Below are 20,677 nucleotides of genomic sequence, written 5' to 3'. Positions count from 1 at the left end.
GCATGGGCGTGCTCCACTTTTTTGCTGACAACTATGGATCTGTGAGCTCAGCTGGTACTTTGTGGGAGGCATTCAAGGTGGTTATTCATGGGGTGTGGCTCTCAAAGCAGCATGGTGTGCTGAAGGCGCTGCACCATGAGCTGGCAGATTTGGAGGGGCGGATAGCGGAACTGGAGTGGCGATTGGTGACGGACTGGTCCGGGGCGGTACTTGCAGAGTTGCGACGCGCGGTGTCTTTGTACGAGGAGGCCTCTCTCCGGGAGATCTGCTTCCTTGGGCGGTACACTCGAGCAAGGCGATATGGCGAGGGGGAGGGGCCTGACCGCACGTTGGCAAACATGCTGCGCAGACCATGGGCCAGTAGCTATGTTACTGAAATAGACGGCCCCGGGGGTGCGCGTGTGGTTGGGATGAGGGACGTTATGCAGGCTTTTACCCAATTTTTTGGGAGTTTATATACGGAGCTGACCGAGTTAGACGCAGCTGTTGCTCAGGCTTATTTCTCCGACATTGCTCTCCTCTGGTTTGATGATGCTCATTGCGCGTATTTTGACACCCCGTTCTCGGTGGAAGAGGTTGTTGCGACGATTCGTAGTTTGCCAAGTGACAAAGCACCGGGGCTGGACGGTTTGACTCCTGTGTTTTATAAAGAGTATTCTGATATTCTTGCGCCTTATCTTTTAGAGGTGTATGCAGAGTCACTAGAGACTGGAATTCTTCCTGCCTCACTTTGTGAGGCTTTAATTGTCACGATACCCAAACCTGGCAAGGACCTGCACAGCTGTGACTCGTACTGTCCGCTTTCTATGATTAATATTGACAACAAAATACTGGCCAAAATGATTGCGGCACAGTTGCAGCCCTTGCTTCTGAAGCTGGTGCTTCCGGACCAATCTGGGTTTGTGGCAGGTAGATCCACTTTCCATAATCTGCCTTAAGTTTTTTGCGGTGATGGGCACTATGGGGGTTGAGGAGGAAGCGGCTGCGGTGTTCTTGGACGCCACTAAGGCCTTCGATTCTCTGGCATGGGATTATATGTTTGCGTTGCTCGCTAAAGTTGGACTGTGTGCGCGCTTTGTGAAATTGATCCGATTGCTGTATACGTCCCCCACCGCCAGGCTGCGTCTGAATGGGTCTATTTCTGACTCTTTCCCAGTCGCCCGTGGAACTCGCCAGGGATGCCCCCTGTCCCCGCTACTTTTTGCCGTGGCTATGGAGCCTCTTGCGGCATGGTTGCACCAGCACCATAGTGATAAGGGTCTCCTGTTCAGACAGCGGTCTATTCTGATATCTATGTATGCTGACAATATTGCGCTCTATGTTCGTGAGCCGCGCAACAATCTGGACGGTCTGCTGGATGAAATAGTACGCTTCGTTTCCTTTTCCGGGATTAAGATTAATTGGTCTAAGTCTGTGGTGCTGCCTTTATCCGCGGGGTGACCAACTTCCCCTCTCGGTACCCAAGTGAATGGGAGGACGGTCCTGTTCACTATTTAGGGGTCTGGCTGAAATGTGATGTGGGAACCCTCTGGCTGGCTAATTATGGCAAGGCACTATCGTGGTTGGAGGGGAAAGTCGAGGCGTGGCGCTCATTACCGCTCTCGCCGACAGGTCGTATAGCTATTGCGAAAATCGTGATTTTGCCAAAGTTTCTGTATTTGTTTGTCAACCTCCCGCTCCCGCTCCCACTTCGTATTGCCTGGGAGAAGCTGACGTTACCATTTGAGCTGGGTGGCCTTGCTGCCCCAGATCTGGAGCTATACTATTATTGTGCTCAGGCGCACTTTGCGAATTAGTGGCTGCGGCTGGTCCGTTACCTGCCACACCTTGCGACGGAGAGTGATTTGGTGTGGCCGGATGACTTGGCCCGTGTCCTTGGCAATCCCTCCCGGCCTCGAGCTCGAGGTGTCAACACGGTGGCGTGCACCGCTCTGGCCTGGATGGTGTTGCTGCGCCACTCTGGGGCGAGCTCTGTCTTTGCTCCTTCGCTGCCTGTTCTTTCGTTTGCAGATCTTGCGATGTTTCGAGATGGGCAGCTGCGCGATTTTCTCCGGCATTCGAGCTTGACTGAGTTGGGGGACTGGTTTGCAAACGGGCGATTGATCTCCCCGGGAGAGGCACTAGAGGATGGACGCGCTACCGCGTTGCAGCGGCTGTACGTGTTGCATGTCTGCGCAATGATGCGTGCGCGATTATCTGGACTTAATGACCCACCAGAGGAGTGTCAAGCATTGGAAGTGCTGTGCTGCGCTCAGACGCTGCGTAAACTTAGCACTAAACTGTATTATTGTGTGTTGAAGAGGAGGTGGGACCTATGTGCATCGGCCAGGGGGCGATGGTAGGTGGACGTGGGTGAACCTATATCTGAGCAGGAGTGGCGAAGATGCTGTGCACACATGAGAGCTTTGTCACCCAATTATAGTCTCCACCTGATACACTTCAAATTTCTGCACCGCCTATATTATACTCCTAGCGGTCTCTGCTCGTTGGATCACGCATGTTGTGAGCGGTGTCGCGCGCCTGATGCTGGTTTCTTACATCTCGTGTGGGAGTGTACTGAGGTGCATGTTTCCTGGAGGGAGGTCATGAGGATGATTGAGGAAATGACCGGGTTGGAGCTGCCCTTGTCCCCCAGACTGGTGTTGCTTGGATGTGTGGATGAAGTGCGGTGATCCCATAGACAGCTGGTGGGTCTTCTCTTGCTGCTGGCCAAGCGTAGAGTGGCGATGGGGCCCCTCGTGGATCTGATTGGCTGCGCGACGCCTCCTTTTGTCAGGAGCAGCTGACGATTTTTTGGGAGTTGACGCCGGAGAGTTCCCGGCCAAGGGATATCTGGTCTCCTTCTTGGATGCCTTATAATATGGACACGTTGACACTGCAAGATTTCCTAGGCGTTTAGGAGCCTTGTGCGCCTTCGCTCTTCTCTCTGGGAGTGGAAGTGTGACATTGGTTGTTGTATGTGCTCCTATGTTTTCTTTCTGCCTGCCTCTTTTCCTTTATTTTCCTTTCATTCTTCCGATTCCTGTGTTTCTATTCAGTTGCTAGCCCAATGGACTAGGTGTGAAACACCCTGAGATCAGATTGTCGCGGTCATGTTTATCTTGCCGTGACTGGAGCCCCTAGTGGTGTGTGGGGAGCCTTGATCGGCGCATGGACCAGTGAATTATTGCATTTTCTCTTCCCAGGTGGGGCCCAGGAATGTTCAGGGCTTGAATTTGATGTACTCGTGTAATCAGTTCAGCGGGCTGTTTTGTCCCTGTATAGTTGTATGTTGTCTTTCTCTAATATACAATAAATAAATTTAATTTTTTTTTTTTAAAACACATATGAAAGCTATATCAGACATATGATAGCTTTTAAGTCGCCCAAAGTTATTTACGTCATTTAAAGTTTGCATATTAAGATTTAAATAAATGTGATCATTACATAGACTAAAACAACGTTAATATTAGGATTGCTATTTACTGGTTTTCATCAGCAAGTATTAGAATACGGTCTGTAGACATCTTTGCAAAGCCTGGCCATAGGAGGGTCAACATGTTACCAGACATCCAAAACCCAGGATCTGCCTTTAGCTATTTGAATGTGTTTGAAACCATCTGGCTTATTATTGTGTAAAAGAGCCATTTTAAGACTTTATAAATTGTATATTTTGTGAAATGCTGGCTACAGTTAAGAAAACAGTCACAATAAATGAAGCTAAAACAACCATTTTCTTTCCCTCCTTCTCACTTCCGGCGTGATTAGAACTTTAATTAGCCTTTATGTCCTGGGGCTGGAGACTAACACTGAAATTGTCAGTAAATGGTAAATGCTGCTGACACTTACCCAGCCTTGGGGACTCCGTCCACCCATAGGTTTACTACCAACTTCAGCTGAGTTTATTTCCCCCATAAGACCAAAGAAGTGTGAAAAAGATGCCCTCGGAGGGCACAAAGGACAGAAAATAATAAAGATGTTTTCAGGAGCATTACTCTTTTAGGGTACACAGGATGCCGTTTAACTTTACCCTCTGTGTCCAAGTCCACTGGCGTTCCGGTATTCACTCCTATTTCTATATAGTTTCATTTTTTCCGTTGAACTCTGCCTCTCTACTTGCCTCCGAGGACACTGTTGCTAACATTACCATCTTATACAACCCACTAACACTGCCATCTTCGACAACCCACTAACACTGCCATCTTATACAACCCACATACCACCTCAGGGCTCGAAAAATCTACTCGACCACTCGCTATAGTGAGTTTTGTTTTATGAGGTCGAGCTATTTCTAGATTCCACTCGACCCTTCTGGTGAGTGGACAAAGAACAGGTGCTCTGTTCAATCAGAAACTGAATTAGCAATTAAGATGCCTTTAAATATTTTTCTTGTCACATTTGCTCTGTGTTCAGAGACATTGATCAAAAGTCAGTTTGTCTTCTTGCATTGAAATAATTTTCCTTCTGACTGCAGAGTTCCAGGATTTTGTAAGGTGAACTGCCTGACCTATGTGAAGTTAAAGGCTTTTGGCATCAGGTTTTTCCTAACACACAACATTTATATAACTAAGTCAACTTTACAAATATTTCAAAATATATTTCAGTAGCTGTGAAAGACCATATTTTGTATGTCTGTGTGATTAAACAAATATTTTAATAGGATGAAAAAAAGTCAGAACACTTTACTTGGTGATGTGCAAATGATAAATGTTTTCTGAAACCCAATTTTCACAGATTACTGTTAATACACTATATAGTTTTATCAGTAAAGCTGCAAGTTACTGGGAAGGTTTTTGGACATTTCTTGGAAACCTACTGTCTTTAAATGACAGTGCGCTACCACATTGTGCTTTAGTGATATATTTATTAAAAGTGAGTGTTTAAACATAAACTGAGAAACACTCCTGCCCTGATGGCAAAGCTGTTAGTAAACTAAGAGGCAAGTCATGCATGGATCATGTGTACCCTATATGCGGGCTACATTTATTATACATGGAGCAAATGTTTAGTGTATTTAATCAAACAAAAGAGGATTTTTTCACATATTTAAAGGTGCACTCATGTGAGAATGAAGAAAAAGGCGACTGTAAAATACAATATTTGCCTAGGATCACACAATTTGAGACCCATTTCCGGGTCAAGTACATTACAGTTAGGTCAAGTAGATTATTCAAGCAACTCGACCTGCAGGTCTAGTAACATTGTTATGACTTTGAGGCCTGATCTTATACAACCCACTAACACTACCAGAACATTGATAGTTTCTTGACTTGGATTTTGTCTGCAGAGCTCTACGATTCCAACATGACCTGAAGATGAAGACCACAACTCTGGGTGTCATTCAATAACCCATTTGCAAGTAAATACATTCAGAGGGTGAAATCCAAAACTGAATTCTAGGAGCAAATTTGGTGGAATTTTGCTCTCCCAAATCGACAGTTAGGGTTTTGGCCTCCTAGTGTAGTTTCAGCATTTTCTCAAGCCTCCAAGGTTATCCCAGGGCTCTCTGTGTCCCCAGGTATTTCTCTCTGCCTCTATGTGTCACTGGGTGCTTCCCTGTGCCTGGAAGCGTTTCTTCTTGTGTCTATCACTGTTTATGGTGCCCTTCACTGTTTCTTTAAATCCTTCTAAGTTTCCTCCTTCAGCAGCAAATAACAATATTGAGATATTTAGGACACAGAGTAAAATGGCAGGAAAATGTGCAACAGAATCAGAACTTTGCTGGGAATAATCATCCCAAAGGGGTGCCTTGTCAGACACATATTACAGTCCTGTCCTATGGTGTGATTCTATATGAGAAAGGTGTGTAAAGACTCGGGTGATTTGAGAACCATATAAGTTAGGCACCACAAATTATCTCCATGGCTTTTTAGAAGGACACAAATATTGGATTGTGGGAGCAGTAATGGGTTTGTAACGCAACAAGGGAAACAACTTGTTGATCAACAAATGGTATAATGAACTTACATTTCTAGTAAGTATGCAAAAAATGTATTAACATTAAAAAAAGAAAGTACACATTTTGAGGTAGAGGCCAAAAAGGCATCAAGGTATATAGTTCAAAAGGTATATATTTATCAACTTGTACATTCCACAATGGCATAGATGAGCAGTTCGTTTGACTTCTGTGGAGCCCCCACACCTGATTATTACTGGAATCCAGGGACCCAGATTGAGTCATTATTGGAAGCCAGAGACAGCGGCTCAAGAAATGTCAATGATTTGAGCCTCAAAACAATACAAAAAACACAGAAACAACTATTCAACAAAAAATAAACCAAATGATGAAATAATTCATTACATTCACAAGCAAATATAAATGATCATTTAATTTTAATGGGAAAGTCACAGCTTCTCTAAATTCAATTGATGCCAACTATCGTCCATATCATGTTCTCTCTAATGTTCTTGCACTGCTCCCACAAATCAACCTAAGGATATTCATTTTTAGCCTCCAATTTCAACATTTTAAATTCATTCACATTTACGGCACATTTTAAAATGTGTAATTTTACTTCTTGCCTTTTCATTTATATATACACTTTAATAATCTGTTAATATTTAGTGTTCTAGGCAGTCGTGGACCACCTGAGTAGGTATCAAGGATCCACAGGGGTCTGTGGACCACAGGTTAATAACCGGCGGAGTAGATAACAAGACATAATGAAATCGTAATACGGCGGATGGGCCATCCGTCCCATTTGTGACAGAGTAACACCCTCTGCCAAACTCTAAATCAGGCCCTTATTCCCCATAAAGAACGTGTACTGTTCATCATTAATCGACACAATAGTTTTAATTGACTTGAATACATCTCAATGAATTAAGGGAAGAATTCTGGGAGTCCTAAAAAAAAGATAGTCCATGTTCCTTTATGTTGGTACTGAGACTTTAACTACCACATTCACAAAGTCATCCTTCGGTTGCACACAGGCTTCAGATATGTGGATCCCCAAATACTTCAATTTACCTTGACTAAACCTGCACTTGTTGCACTTAATTGTCAAAACTGCTATCCAAAGACTGCCAATACTGCCTTCAAATTATTATTGTGTTCTTCATTGTTTTTTCCCAAAGACCAGTAAATCATTCTGAAAAAGGTTTACTACCTGTAATCCTTCCAAGATCTCATTCATTAACCTCTAAAAAAAAGGTAAATAAAAAAAATAGGAGCACCACTTGCCAGACAAGAAGCCATGCTTTTCTTTAGAAACAACCCTCCTAGATTGACTTTCCTCCAGTTCGATCTGATGGTAAGGAAAAGTAATGAACTACATAAACTGATGCAGCATCCCCTGCAGTGGATAATTCATGTTGCCTAATCATAGGTTGACACAAAGCCTTAGCTCACCTGAGCTATTTAATGAAATAATTATTGAAGACAACTAGTTCAAGCTCTCAGTGGCTCAACTATGTCTTTTGAGATTAAGCCCTTTGAAACCTACTCCATTTTTTCTTTTTGTAAGTAAAAATCATATTTCTCAAATGTTGTTTAACTGGAATTGGACCTTGTTTGATAACAGGTTACTGTATGAATTTCCTAAATGTTCCCAACTCCCTCTTCTATAAATTGTAATACTCTCTTTCATGCATACCACTTCCATCTTCCCCACCAATCACATAAACTGGAGCACCTACTTTTAGATCGGACCTCATTCCTAAATTCTTGGAATATGACCAACCTAAAACTGTCTCTTTTTAAACATGTATATTTTTACCTTTTGCCCTTAAATCATTGAAACACAATTCTGACCAAAAAAAAAAACCATTCTCAATCAAACTTGCGCCCAGGGAAGCCCCCAAGCGATATATCTGAGTGCATTAAATTCCTGCCAGGCCACTTTTGCTTACAAAGTAGGTTACCATCACTCCATAAATAATCAAATCACACTTTAGTAGCCCAGTTCCTTTTCTTTCTGGACAACCTTCCTTTGAACACAAAACTACTCCATCCGCCACTGTCTCTTCATCTTGTGTATTTGCTCCATGTTTAGCATTCTTACTCATTTCTCACCACACTTGCCCAAAATGCCCCTTCTTTCGGCAACAGTCACAAATTTTGCCTATTGTGGAGCAGATACTAAAATAGCCAAAATTGCCATTCTCGTAACAAAAAAATGTTCTCTTCCCTTATACAATCCACATAAATTTTTCTCCACCATTCCTTTATTTTTTCCGATCTTTGCCACGCTCCTTCAAAACATTACAGTTGCTACTCATTCCTTTTTGTATCTCTTGTACACACTTTTTGATAATGTACTACCAAAACAATTCACAGCCACTCATGAGCAAATTTGTTTGCAATAAAATTGGATCACACAATACATATACAATGTGTTGAAAATCAATTATCACTGCCAAAGCTTTCAACTCTGACACACACTGGTCAAATGTTTCCCCATCCCTTTGGCTCCTGTAATAGAACTGGTAACATTTAAATACTGTATTTAGATTTTTCCATATCTTTATTGTATTTGTTATACAGCAACCTGATGTACATTGAAACCTCCAATATTTTCTATTTTAAACTCATTTAATCAAACAGCTCTCAAACAATTGCCTCTTAACGTCTTCTAATAAATTAACAAAATCACAAACTCTTGAAATAAATCCACTCTTAATTGAGGGATACTTTGAAGGTTGGGTCCTCTGACTCCAACTAAAATAGTGCGGGAGCCTCCATGCTACACCTTATCTGTTGTCTCCCATACTTATACATGTTTCACTTGGTAAAATCTACGGGATGCTGGGGCTGACACCCAAAAACTATGAACCCAGGAACGGTCCAGCCTACCCAGGACACCTGGTCACTCAGATTAGGATGGGACTCTCTTTACTATCGCCCATATTTTAAAAAAAATATATTGTCCTTCTGATTTATTTTGGCAAGTTCTCAAAAACAAGAGCATATAATTATAAACTGGCACATTAGAACTAGGAGAAGCAGCCTCATATGAAATGCCAACCTGGGTGGCTCCCACTTCAGGACAAAAGCATTCCAGATGAAACACATTGATTGCACAGTGTTACACTAATTTGGTCACTCAAATGCCACTAATCTGGCAAAAAAGCATTGAATTCACACGGACTATCCAAGCCAAGTCAGAAAATTATATAAACATTGCAAATAAACTATCACAGCCTGTATCAGTTTCACAGCTTGATTTGATCAAGATGTATAAAGTGCAGCAAATACCCATAGGCGTCAAGGCACTATAGTCTCAGTAGCCTGATTCAACCACGAAACAGATTGGCAGAATTGCAAAATGAGCTAAGAGATCTCCCTATAAGGTGAAGAGCCAGGTCTTGAAGGCTTTCCTAAAGGAAGAATGCAATCTGATACAAGTCAGATATTGAGGAAGAGAGTTCCACAGTCTCGCTTCTGCGACCAAGAAAGCTCCCGCTCCCCAGTCCTTCTTCTGGACTTCTAGGCACTGTCACCAGATTGAGGAGAGCTGAGCGAAGATTTCTCCCTGGAATATGCAAGTGAAACATCACCTTTATTCCATCTGGACTGACCTAATAAATGGCCTTGTACACTATGCAACGGGCATTGAACGTAATGTGGTTTTTTTTTTATTGGGAGCCAGTGCAGACCATGTAACCCTTTGGATACCGACTGCCATTTTGAAATATCCAAAGTAAGCCACTCCAGCACATTTTGCACTATCTGCAGTTTGGCGTGGGTGCAGTTATTGGTATCCAAGTAAAACGTATTTCAATAGTCAAACCTTGGCATGACCAACACCAGAGCTACTTGTTTCTGTGCTGAGAGGGGGAATGAACGGAAAGATTTTCTTCTGCATTCTGATGATTCAGAAACAAGTTGACGATGTGCAATTGGCCCGTCATTTGAGTGAAAGCTTGCTGTCCAGGATCACCCCTAGATTATTCGCCTACTCTGTCGAAATTGGTAAGGCACTTAGTATATCAGGCCACCAGTTATTGTTTGAGATAGAGGCTTCTGTTCCAAAGAGCAACACCTCGGTCTTCTACCATTAAGCTTCAGTTATTTATTTGCATTCACCCAGCTACTGCTGTCATACAGTGGTTGAAATCATATACGGTAGCTGCTGTATCCTTAGAAATCAAAAAGATGATATGGGTGTTGATGACACAAGACCGCTTGTAGCCCATGAGAACGTATGATTGTGGCAAGTAGTGAGACGTACAGGTTTATTAAAACAATACATAACCAGAAAGTCAAATCCCTTCCAGAACGGTGAAACAAGATGAATTTGACATATGCAGGAACTGAAAAAAATAATGTAACATTACCTAATGAGATAAGAGCTTGGTGAATTTCATTCATCACATTCTTGTAAAGTTCCTTCTGCCATTCTTGTAAAAGCTTCCACTCCTCTTCTGAGAAACTTGTAGAAACATCTGCAAATACAGCCTTTGCCTTTAGAAACAAAAATGTTTGAAGATGTAAATAGCAACTCAATTCAGAGCAATATAATAAATTCAGGAAATAAAACCATGTAAAATACAATTTTACACCTAAGTGTGTTTCTGGGTTGTGTAGGACCATTCGAGGAGAATGTGCCTGTATTTCACAGCAGTTCTAAATACTCCATTGTGCATTACCTCTCAAATGTCAGGAACTGGATACCATTTTCAAACTTTATTGTTAAATTATTAAAATCAAATCAAAAATGGCACTGTGCTCCTTGTGTGTTTTATCAAAAGTGACTCTTTGTGAGTATATCTTGACTTTCAGTGTAGCACAGCGAGACACTCCATGCTTTAGTGCCAAGTGACCAAATGGCATATATCATACTTTCAGAAAATTCTTACTTTTTATCCAGCACAGCTTTAGATGCTGGATCATTAAGGGCCACACTTATTACATTGATACGTGTTCCAGATTCCAACTTGAGGTTGCCTAACAACCCATAAAAACATAAAAGTGATAGGTGGAAAGTTACAATTAATCTGAGCCACTAGTACTTTCTAGGGCTGCATTTCAATGAGGGTTGTCATCTGCTGTATGTTTCTCCGACCTGGCTGGTACAAAATATTGGCAATAGCAGTGAAATCCAGTTTTTTCCCCTCCTGAAACATACACCTAAAATAGCTAACTCATAAATAATAAATAAGTTAAAAAGTGAGACATAGCCAAACTGTTTCAGAATAAATATTAGGGCAAGAAGAGGACAAAATGCTGTTATAAAAGCATCCTGGCAATTTTGCACACATTGTTTTTCACCCACCAGTTCTGGCTGCTTTAGATAACTAAAACATAAACAAACTGCCAGTATGTTTTTCTAAAAGTGGCAACCCTAATTGCAATCCATCGTTTTTTGCGCACTGTGCCACTGTAAACACATAGCAGCCACATGCAAATCAGACCTGGCCCTGCTCCATCTTCCGAGGAATGCAGGACAGGCTGGAAGAGTCACTTCCTGTGTGGGGGGCTGTCCTGGTGAAGAATCAACCATTGCTACACGCAACACCGAGGGAATGCTTTTGTTTAACAATAATCATGTGAACGGGCGGCAGGGTCGCAGCCCTGGGCCCCCGGGCGCCTCTCAGGGGAGGGGGTGAGCAGCGGGCCAGAGCCTGGGGTCCTGGGGCTCCTTCCACTCTGCTTAGGGGCACAGCCCATGTGTCCCCCTGGGAGGGGTGCTGGAGACCCGGACAGACTCCTAGGCTGGCCGTACCTCGCCAGAGAGCTTCAGAGACATCTCTCCCCCTCCGAGGACCCCGAGGACCCTCCACGTGCGGCCCGGACAGGCGATGGAGGGAGCTGGGAGTATGGTGAGCTTCTTCCTAGTGACCAGTGTGCAGGAGCTCGGGTCCTCCTACCGCGCATGCGCAGAGGGCGGGACACAATCCACTCGCGCATGGTCACAGATAATTCATCGGATTTTTTTTACGGCAGTAGTTTCCGCAATCTATATCTGACACATTGAGCGCACGCGCACTGTTGAGATAGCGGCGCAGTCTCCTTTTGTCTACTGCAGTGACATGCGCTTTGTTGAGCTACTTCCGTTACACGCATGCTCAGTGCGTCAACTGCGGTACATACCCACCGCAGAGCTCGCACTACCTATACGCACTGCGTGAAGCCTGAGCGTGCTCCTCTGCGCAGGCGCGCTGTGTGAACGCCGCTGTGCGCATGCGCGGTGTCAGAGTGGAGCTCCGCCTTTGTTCCCCGCAGAGGCGCCATAGTTCCCCGGGCGCCGGTGCAGGGAGGGCCCGTGTCCTTCGCCGGCTCCAGGCCGCCGCCTCCTCCTCCTCCTCATGCACAGGTGAACCCTTTTCTGAAGGAGACCGATCGGAGCCCTGAAGCGCCCGAAGTGGGGCTAGCGCTGCGAAGACGGCGCTGCTCTTCACTTATGAGGGGCTACCCGGTGGGCCACAGGTCAGCAGGGCAGAGCGGGCGCTGGCCGCCGCGGGTCCGTGTGTAGGGTGGGTAGCCCGGGGCTTGCTGACCCTCGCCCCCCGCGTGGTGTCCGTGGAAGCTGATCCAGGTGGGGTATATAGCGCCTCGTGCAGTGAGGCGCGCTGCTGGGCGCTATATTGGCCTGTATAGCGCTCCCAGTCACCTGAGAGGGCATCCAGCGCCTGGCGGGTGTGTGAGCCTCGAGGCGCTTGCACGAAGAGCCAGGTCTTCAGCTCCTTGTGGAACTCAAGAAGTAAAGAGGAGGCCGGGCCGAGGGAGCTCCTTCCGTATCCTCGGTGCCGTGTAAGGGGCGAGCCACCTCCTGTGTGGGCGTGTGTGGCTGGCGGCGGGTATGCGGCTGCCCAGGTATTCTGGCGGGCTCTGCTCCTCCGCACGAGGAGGTGGCAGCGGCTGTGGAGCCGGGGAAGCTTCCTGCGGTGCGGTCGGGTAAGAGCCTCGCTGTGGGGTTCTGGGAGATCCCAAGTCTTGCTGTGGTCCAGCCTGCTGGTGATGAGTGCTTGCACGATGGTCCACCTGGTGTTCAGACTCAACCGCTTGAAAATCTCACACAGCACGCATAGTATGTGCAAGCAGGAGATGCACTCTGTTAAGTTGAACCACCATTTTGAGCTTGATGTCTAGAATGAACCCTAGAGTTCTTGCATGCATGCTGGTTTTGGTTCTGATGCCCACCAGGTGGGACAATGGGGAGGTCTTCTTGCTGACGACCAGTACTTCTGTCTTGTTGGAGTCGAGCTTCAGGCAGTTGGCTTGCATCAAGTCTGCTACCATAGTCATGCAGTTGGTGAAGTTGGTTGTGATGGTGGGGTATTTTGTCCATCAGGAAGAGAATAAGCTGTGTGCGATCCGCATAGGAAATGTTGGTGATGTCTTGTGATCAGTTGGTGTTGGCAAGCGGTATTGTTTATGTTGAAAAGGGTGGGATTGAGAGACAATCCCTATGCAACTTTGAATATCAGTTTCTTGGTCTCTGATGTGAAGGGTGGCAACATGACCTTTTGGGTCTTCCCGTAAGGAAGGAACAGATCCATTTGAGAGCAGATCCTTTTATGCCAATCTTGTGGAGTCTTGTGATCCAAGTGTTATAAGAGACAGTGTCAGAAGGTTGCAGATTGTTTGAGCAGGACAAAGGCCACTGTTTCTCCCAGGATGCTTCAAAAGTTGTTGGTGGCCGGGATGAGTGCGTTTCAGTCTTGAGGTTCTTTCTGAATCCTGATTAAGTGTTGTCTAGAAGATAGTGAAGTTCAAGGTGGGTTGGGAGTTACTTGGTGGCATTCGTAATCACTTTGGCTGGATATGGAAGCAAAGAGATAGGTCAGAAGTTGCTCGGTTGATTCAGATTGCTGTGGACATCTTGAGTAGGGCGATTATTTCTTCATGTTTCATTCATACAGGGAAATAGGTCAACAAAGGAGGTGTTGGTGGTGTGGGTCAGGATAGTGCTAATTGATGATGTTCCCAGGCTGTAAATGTATTAGGCACATGAGTCCATTGGGACCCTTGAGTGGTTGGTCCGCATGATTTCCACAGTGTCATTTCTGGTAAGGGTTTTCAATTCAGTCAGGTGGCTGTCTTGGTTGGTGGTGGGCAGTGTTTACTTTGAGCCTGTGTTTTCTTTGGGGGAGGCGGGGGCCAGGCACACACCAGCACTTATTTTTGAGGGCTGGCACTTATTTTTCAGGCATTTACTGCAAGCAAAAGGCCCTAATGTTGAACACTTAAGAAGAGAAAAATGAGAAAGCTTCACAGAAGGAGAAAGCAGAAAGTTGCAAGAGTGAGCTGAAGAGGCAGGGAGTGACTGTAAATGGATTAAAGAGCCCCAAGGTGGCTTTAGGATTACACTGCTTCAATATTCTGTGCTCACACCTTTAATCACAACAGCCACAAGTTTCAGAGGAGAGCTTTGGGCACCTGCACGTTTTTATTTACAAAATAAGCACTGCTGGAGAATAGATTGGTGATGAGTTCTCTGGTGTTGGGTTGGTGTGGACAGTTGCTGTAGATTTTTGCGATTTGGCTGTAAAAGAAGTTGGATAGATTGTCTCGGAGTAGTTGGGAGGCTGCAATGTTGTTGACAGTGGCTGAGGGAAAGGTGAAATCCTTAAAAATCAATAAGATCACCCTGCAGCTGTTGGCGCTTTCTTCATGCTTTTTTCTTGGTGTCTCTTACTTGCTGGCAATAGCGTCTGAGTCCAGGCTTGTAGGTAGTTATGTCGGTGATATTGACTGGCTCTCCATTTCCCTTCTAGCTGTGTACACTATCATTTGGTGTCTTGGAAGTTTTCTGTGTACCAGCTGGCCTGCTTGTTTGATCTACTATAGTTGATGGGTACGAAAGAGTCCAAGGTTTTGATCCATTTGTTTGTCTTTCTCCAGGTTGTCTGTGGGGCTAGTTAGATCCATACTGAGGGCGCTGAGCCAGTCGATTTTTGCCTAGGCTGAGCGGAACACACAGAGTTTCACACTATGGAATTCTGCAGAGTTACATAAAAACTCAGCAACATTCCTCAAAGTTCCACTAGTTAGCAGAAATATGAATCTTAAGCTGCAATTGAGCACCAGTAACTTGAGCAGTGCTGAAAAATCAGTACAATTAGAGCAAACAGGCATTCAAGTTGATTTTTTGCTGCTGCTCACGTGGAAAATCTACTCGAGCTGCAGCTACTCAAGAAAAAGCCCTCTAACCATGGCCATGCACGTTAGAAAATGGCAATTGGGGGGGGGGCATTTCTCAACAATTGTTAAAATCTGCACGTTATGTGACAAATCCATACTTGTGTGGAAAACACACCAGCAGAATCACATAATTACAGTGGCCCTGAGTGTAGTGTGAAAGTATAAAAATACCATTTGCATATTTTGCACAATGGATTGTAAAGTAATGACTGAATTCTTGTTTTGATTCCACAGATGGTGAAAGAATGGACATAGACACCAAAGATGGATATTTTGAAAACTGCACCATTTGAAAGTCAGTCGTGAAAAGTAACAGGAGACGCCCTCCATTGTCATGACATGCGGGCTGCTTCTAGAAGATGGATATCGAACTGTAAACGGGAAGCAGGAGCTAAGAACATTTTGAATGTCCACGTTGTTTCAGTGATTTAATTTGCTGCAGTATAAATGGAGATTTGCTGAAAGTAGAGATAATTAATAACATCTACATTGAAAATGAGCACTGAACACGAGCTGAGGGGTGTAAAGCTCATAAAATTTCAACAAAGCACACAGCAAAATAGAACACAATATGCCTGCCCTAAATGCAAGAAATCCTACCTTTTGAGGGCAAACCTTAGAAAGCATCTAAGAAAACACATGGGTTTGAAACCACATCCGTGTACTGAATGTGAAAAAACTTTCAATTTAAAGAAAGATCTTCTTGAACATTTGAGAACACATTTTGTTAAGGAACCTTTTCAGTGTACTGAATGTGAGAAACGTTTCCATCGAAGAGGACATCTTACAGTACACTGGAGAATGCATACTGGTGAAAGACCTTTTCAGTGCACAGAATGCAACAGAAGCTTCATTCAGAAAGTGCATCTCCACCGACATCTGAGGGTACATTCAGGAGAGAGGCCATATCGTTGTAATAAATGTGGGAAAACTTACACTCGCAAGGAATATCTTATTCGTCATCAGCGACTGCACCCAGAAAGGAGTACTAAAACAAAAAGAAAGCATTTGCTAGGGAGGCAGTTTAGATATTCTAAATTTGGGCATAGTTTTACCAAGAAGAACTATTTTGTTAGTCATCACAGAATACATAAACAAAAAAGTGCATTGACCATGAAAGGAAGACTTAATCAATGTGACAAGCATATTAAAAGCACCCACAAGCAAAGTAATTTCAATGAACACCCGAAAGCACCAGATCAAAAAAGAGAGGATCGTTGCACTTATTGTAAGAAAACCATGAGACAAATCAACACTCATATGAGGAATCACAAATTTTGGAAAGGAGTGCAACCACACCAATGTGCAGAGTGTGAGAAAAGTTTCACTCAAAACATACATCATCTCATCGAAGAGAAAAAACATACAGGAGAGAAAACTCGAAAAACACATCTGATAATAGCCAGGGTATTAGAAGTGTCAGTCCCCAATGAATACTTCACCCAGCATAATACAAATACCAGTAAATTTCATATCACAGATGCATTTGGAAATAAGTGATGTACTAAAAAAAAGCCTACGCCTGACGTGCGTGCGCACATGGACCTCCCCATTCTCTCCTTCACGCCCTCCTCATCTGTCCCCACGTGCAGCACCTCACAAGTGAGGTTTAGATCACTGGAACCAATGAATACAGGTTTACATATAAACACTGCATTTAGACAAAGATACTGTGATCATTTACATCTTATTAAAATAGGGTGAAAATGATAGTTAAGTTATGATATGTCCTTGGTGAGTGGTCAACCATTGCTCTTAAAGGAAGGAGTCAACCAGTTTCTAATCATGTTAAAGGGTATAAAGGGCATGCCCACTGCAGGGCCTTTAATGGCTCTGTACCTTTAATCATCAGAGTTTTAGAGAATCTTGCTAAAGGCCGGGGTTGAGCCCTAACAGATAGGGAAGGGAGCGTGACAACAGGACGCATTCCTGACCGTTCACGCAGAGCTGCAAGATGGGGCTTTTATGACTGCTGTGACTTGTGAATATCACCAAAGTAGATGCTATCACACTACCCAACGTTACAGTGACTCTCAAGGGTTGCGTCCTGGGACCCCCAACAAAGTCAGAGGAAGAAAATGCTACATACGAGCCATAGTTTTTAACCACTTTTAGTACATGTAGAAATTAAATGTAAAATAAAGCTTAATTCAGTATTTATGGATCTTACCAAAGTATCAGACATAATGAGGAATATAATTATTAATACATAAGCCTAAAGAGTTCATAGATGTAATGATATACACATTTAAAGCCATGTCAAATAAGACACTTTGGAATAGACCTTGCAATCCCAGTAAGAAAAGAGCCCCCCCCACCCCCCTGGCAGCTTGTCAGGTGTGCCTCAGTCTGGATAATGAGGGCAAGGAAGGCAGCACGTATTGAATAACTTGAGCATCTGTTTGCACCTCACCTTCGATCTGCCATCAATTTTGAGATCAGCATGGATACATTTCAGTTTTTTGAAGTAGTGCACTTGCTTGAAGAGTCTTTTTCTTGTTTCTTTGCGTCACACATTTCAGCCCAGATACAGCAATGTTGAGAGTCCGATAAAAATCAATGGCTCAAGATAATCTTGGAATAAGACGCTGCCTGTACATTTTGACCTATTGATGAATTCCATTGTATCCATTGTATGTACATAGCACATGCAGTCCTGCGTTGCATCATTTGTCCTTTTCCTGCACTGCCAGAACACTGCATCGCTTCGGGAATTCAGAAAAAGACTCAGAGCATGACTGTACAAACGAGCAGGCCACTGTGAAGCAGCTAGCAACACCAGCACCTTGAGATCCTCACGGGTGATTTGCCGCGCTTTATAAATCCCAATAAATTGATTTGTGTCAGTACGTGGCTAGATTCACAGTATGCATTTTCCCTGAAGCCAGCTCTAAATGTTGTATTGTAAAGCAACTGTGTTGATAATCGGGCGGCTACTTCTGGTATGCCGATAGATCATCCATTGTACACAGTTGTTGTAGCAGCGGGTAGAGGTTATGTTAAATACAGATATGTATGTTACATGTTATTCTTTCTCTGTTGCTAATTAATTGTGTAATGCTGGATTTGCTTTTTATTAGCCCGCCTGTGATTCTTTTCATGCTGTGGCACAGCTGCACTTCCTGGCTGAGAAGGAGACATTGATTTGTTTCCTTTACAGTGTTTTTTTCTGTTTCTACATGCATTTGAAAATGTTTGAAGCATTATGAGGGAAGGATTCTGGAGGGAGGTAGATCTCCTGGATTGTGTGACCAGAGATTAGATATGTCAACTCAAAGAAGACAGGAGACCAGGTCTTAGATTGAAAGAAGGGAGTGTGACGAGCCGAGGCCCTGTCGGGCACAAAGTAGTACATTACCCACATGCCCAGTATTTTGGTATTCATAGTAAGTAGCTCACAGTTTGCCCTGAGTGAGGCTCTGGGGTCCTGTACCATGGAACAAACGCTATCTATAGGCCAGATACATGACAAGAGAGTTGATGGTTTAAGATTACTGTATTTTAAGTAGGGTGTGTTGAGAATCCATCGCTAGACAGAGGGTGTTGGAAAGCTTTTTGGATGCACTTTCTCAATGATGTCTGGCCTAGGCAGGATACACCAGTTAATGAATGGGTTCACTCATGGGTAGGAGAGTGGCATGAGGTCCTAAGAAAAGCACCCTACTGGCCAGATCTTGGGTTTGGGGTATTCCATGCAAAGTCTACTTGGCAACCTGAATTTTGAGGCACTGAATTTACAGCAGCACATCTAATTCCTATAGAGTGTAGGTACCTGGGTGCAGTGAATGTTATGTGCCCTGTCTATTTTACAGCTTTAACCCCTGTTTTCTCTCTCCCCGCCTTTCTGGTTGGAGGCGTTCTGAAGAGGCTAGCAAGTGTAACCACTAACAGGTTAAATCCCTTGATTGGCAGTCTAGGGAGGCGGTTTTGGGGTTAGTCACGTGAGCAGCATACAAACAAAGTCAAGCTATGTCATGCTCCTCGGACAGTGTTTGGAGTGTGATTATACAGGGAACCATGAACCGTCTAAACTGTATTGCATATTAGTTCAGCGTGATTTCAAAATGGTGCCAGGTTTTGAGTGACTAAGGAAAATGCCTGCATCCTGAAAAAAAAATTGTTTTTCCTTAGCACTTTGGACTGCACACATTTTGTGTTTAAGGGCTTTAAATCACATTTTACAAATCCCCAGTTCAATTTCACTCAGTTTATTGAACTCGGACGGATGGAAAGCTGACGACCTTGTTGGATTTATGACTGGCTTATCATGGTTTGTAGCATTTAACTTGAAAGGCAAAGAGCTACCACTCTAGATGTCAGGGGGCACAGTAATATTACCCAAAAAATGTTTTGCTCCCTTTGTCCTCACCTCCTCTCATCCATGTGCGCCCCTAATATTCGATCTGCACAAAGGTATTTTCCTTTTTCAGTAGTGATTTATATCAAATATATCACTTATTAAGCACTCGTCAGATGAAATGCTTATATCAATGTAATCCATATATCAACAACCGGGAAACAAATTAATGTAGAATGTGTCTCTGTATGCATCCAAAATAAAACTTTTTCAACAACTTTTAGAATGTAGTTGGTTTATGGAGCGGAAATATTAGAAATAGTTTTATCTTTCACATGCTGATGCTTAAATAAAGATGCCTTTGTTGAGGGACCACTCATCGAAAACAACATGAAGACTGAAGACTATATGGAAGTGGCTCAGAAGTTGTAAAATGTGTATGGATTTAAAATCTCTTTTTGCAGCAGTTGGTACATTCGGAAAAAAAAAAAAAAACACTTTCCCTGCTTAACATTTGTTCTTAGTTGTTCAGCCCAGTGACCGGATGTTAGAAATGACACCCTTAGGGTGGTCATCCCCCATTTTGTAGCCTGCCTCCCTACATTTCTGACCCTGTTCTTGCTGGTTTTAGGACTCTATTCACTTTACCACTGAAGACCAGTGCTAATGTGCATGTGCTCTCTCCCCTAAACATGGTAACATTGGTTCCTACCCAATTGGCATATTTAAATTAAATGCTACTATTGGGCCTGCAGCACTGGTTGTGCCTCCCACATAAGTAGCCCCTTAACCATGTCTCAGGCCTGCAATTGCAAGGCATTTGTGTGCAGTTTCACTGCCGCTTCAGCCTGGCATTTAAAACTACTTGCCAAGCCTTAAACTCCCCTTTTTCTACATAGAAGTCACCCCTATGGTAGGCCCTAGGTAACACATAGGGCAGAGTGCCATGCAAGTTAAAGGCAGGACATGTATTTCTGTATTTTACATGTCCTGGTAGGGGAAAACTCCCAAATTCATTTTCCACTACTGAGAGGCCTGCTCCTCTTACAGGCCAGCGTTAGAACTGCCCTTATGTACTTTAAAGTGGTAGATTCTGATCTGAAAAGAGTAGCCCTGTTGTGTTTAGTATAGCCAGAATGATAATAGAAAATCGTGCTGACTGGTGAAGTTGGATTTAATATTACTATTTAAGAAATCCCACTTTTAGAAAGTGGGCATTTCTCTGCACTTATTGCTACCTGTGTCTTACAGCCTGTCTGCAATCCACAGCTGGTCTGTGCTGGTTGACCGCTCCCTTGTGCATTCCACCCAAA

At 43.7% G+C, this 20,677-nt stretch overlaps 1 protein-coding gene and 1 long non-coding RNA gene across 4 annotated transcripts in view; one reads left to right on the top strand and one right to left on the bottom strand.

Annotated features, from left to right (window-relative positions):
- Window positions 1-11,836, bottom strand: part of LOC138303533 (zinc finger protein 182-like) — a 100,053-nt gene extending 88,217 nt beyond the window's left edge. For 2 of the 3 annotated variants that reach the window (XM_069242747.1, XM_069242749.1), the window contains exons 1-2: window positions 11,646-11,836; window positions 10,258-10,384 (exon numbers count right to left, since the gene is read on the bottom strand). In XM_069242747.1, coding sequence (XP_069098848.1) covers window positions 10,258-10,384; window positions 11,646-11,669 — 151 coding nt within the window. In that variant the 5' untranslated portion in view covers window positions 11,670-11,836. Of the gene's footprint in view, window positions 1-10,257; window positions 10,385-11,334 lie in introns of all 3 variants that reach the window. The other variant, XM_069242748.1, reaches the window with a different exon arrangement.
- Window positions 11,837-12,082: 246 nt separating this feature from the next.
- On the top strand, window positions 12,083-19,641 carry LOC138303535 (uncharacterized). The gene is made up of 2 exons (XR_011205408.1): window positions 12,083-12,349; window positions 15,302-19,641. It is a non-coding gene; the product is annotated as an uncharacterized lncRNA (long non-coding RNA).
- Window positions 19,642-20,677: the final 1,036 nt, after the last annotated feature.

Source organism: Pleurodeles waltl, chromosome 7 (genome assembly GCF_031143425.1).
Source record: "Pleurodeles waltl isolate 20211129_DDA chromosome 7, aPleWal1.hap1.20221129, whole genome shotgun sequence".
In the NCBI taxonomy this organism is placed as follows: Eukaryota; Metazoa; Chordata; class Amphibia; order Caudata; family Salamandridae; genus Pleurodeles; species Pleurodeles waltl.
Note: the sequence above shows the minus strand (reverse complement) of the source record. Positions and strands in the feature narration are given on the sequence as shown.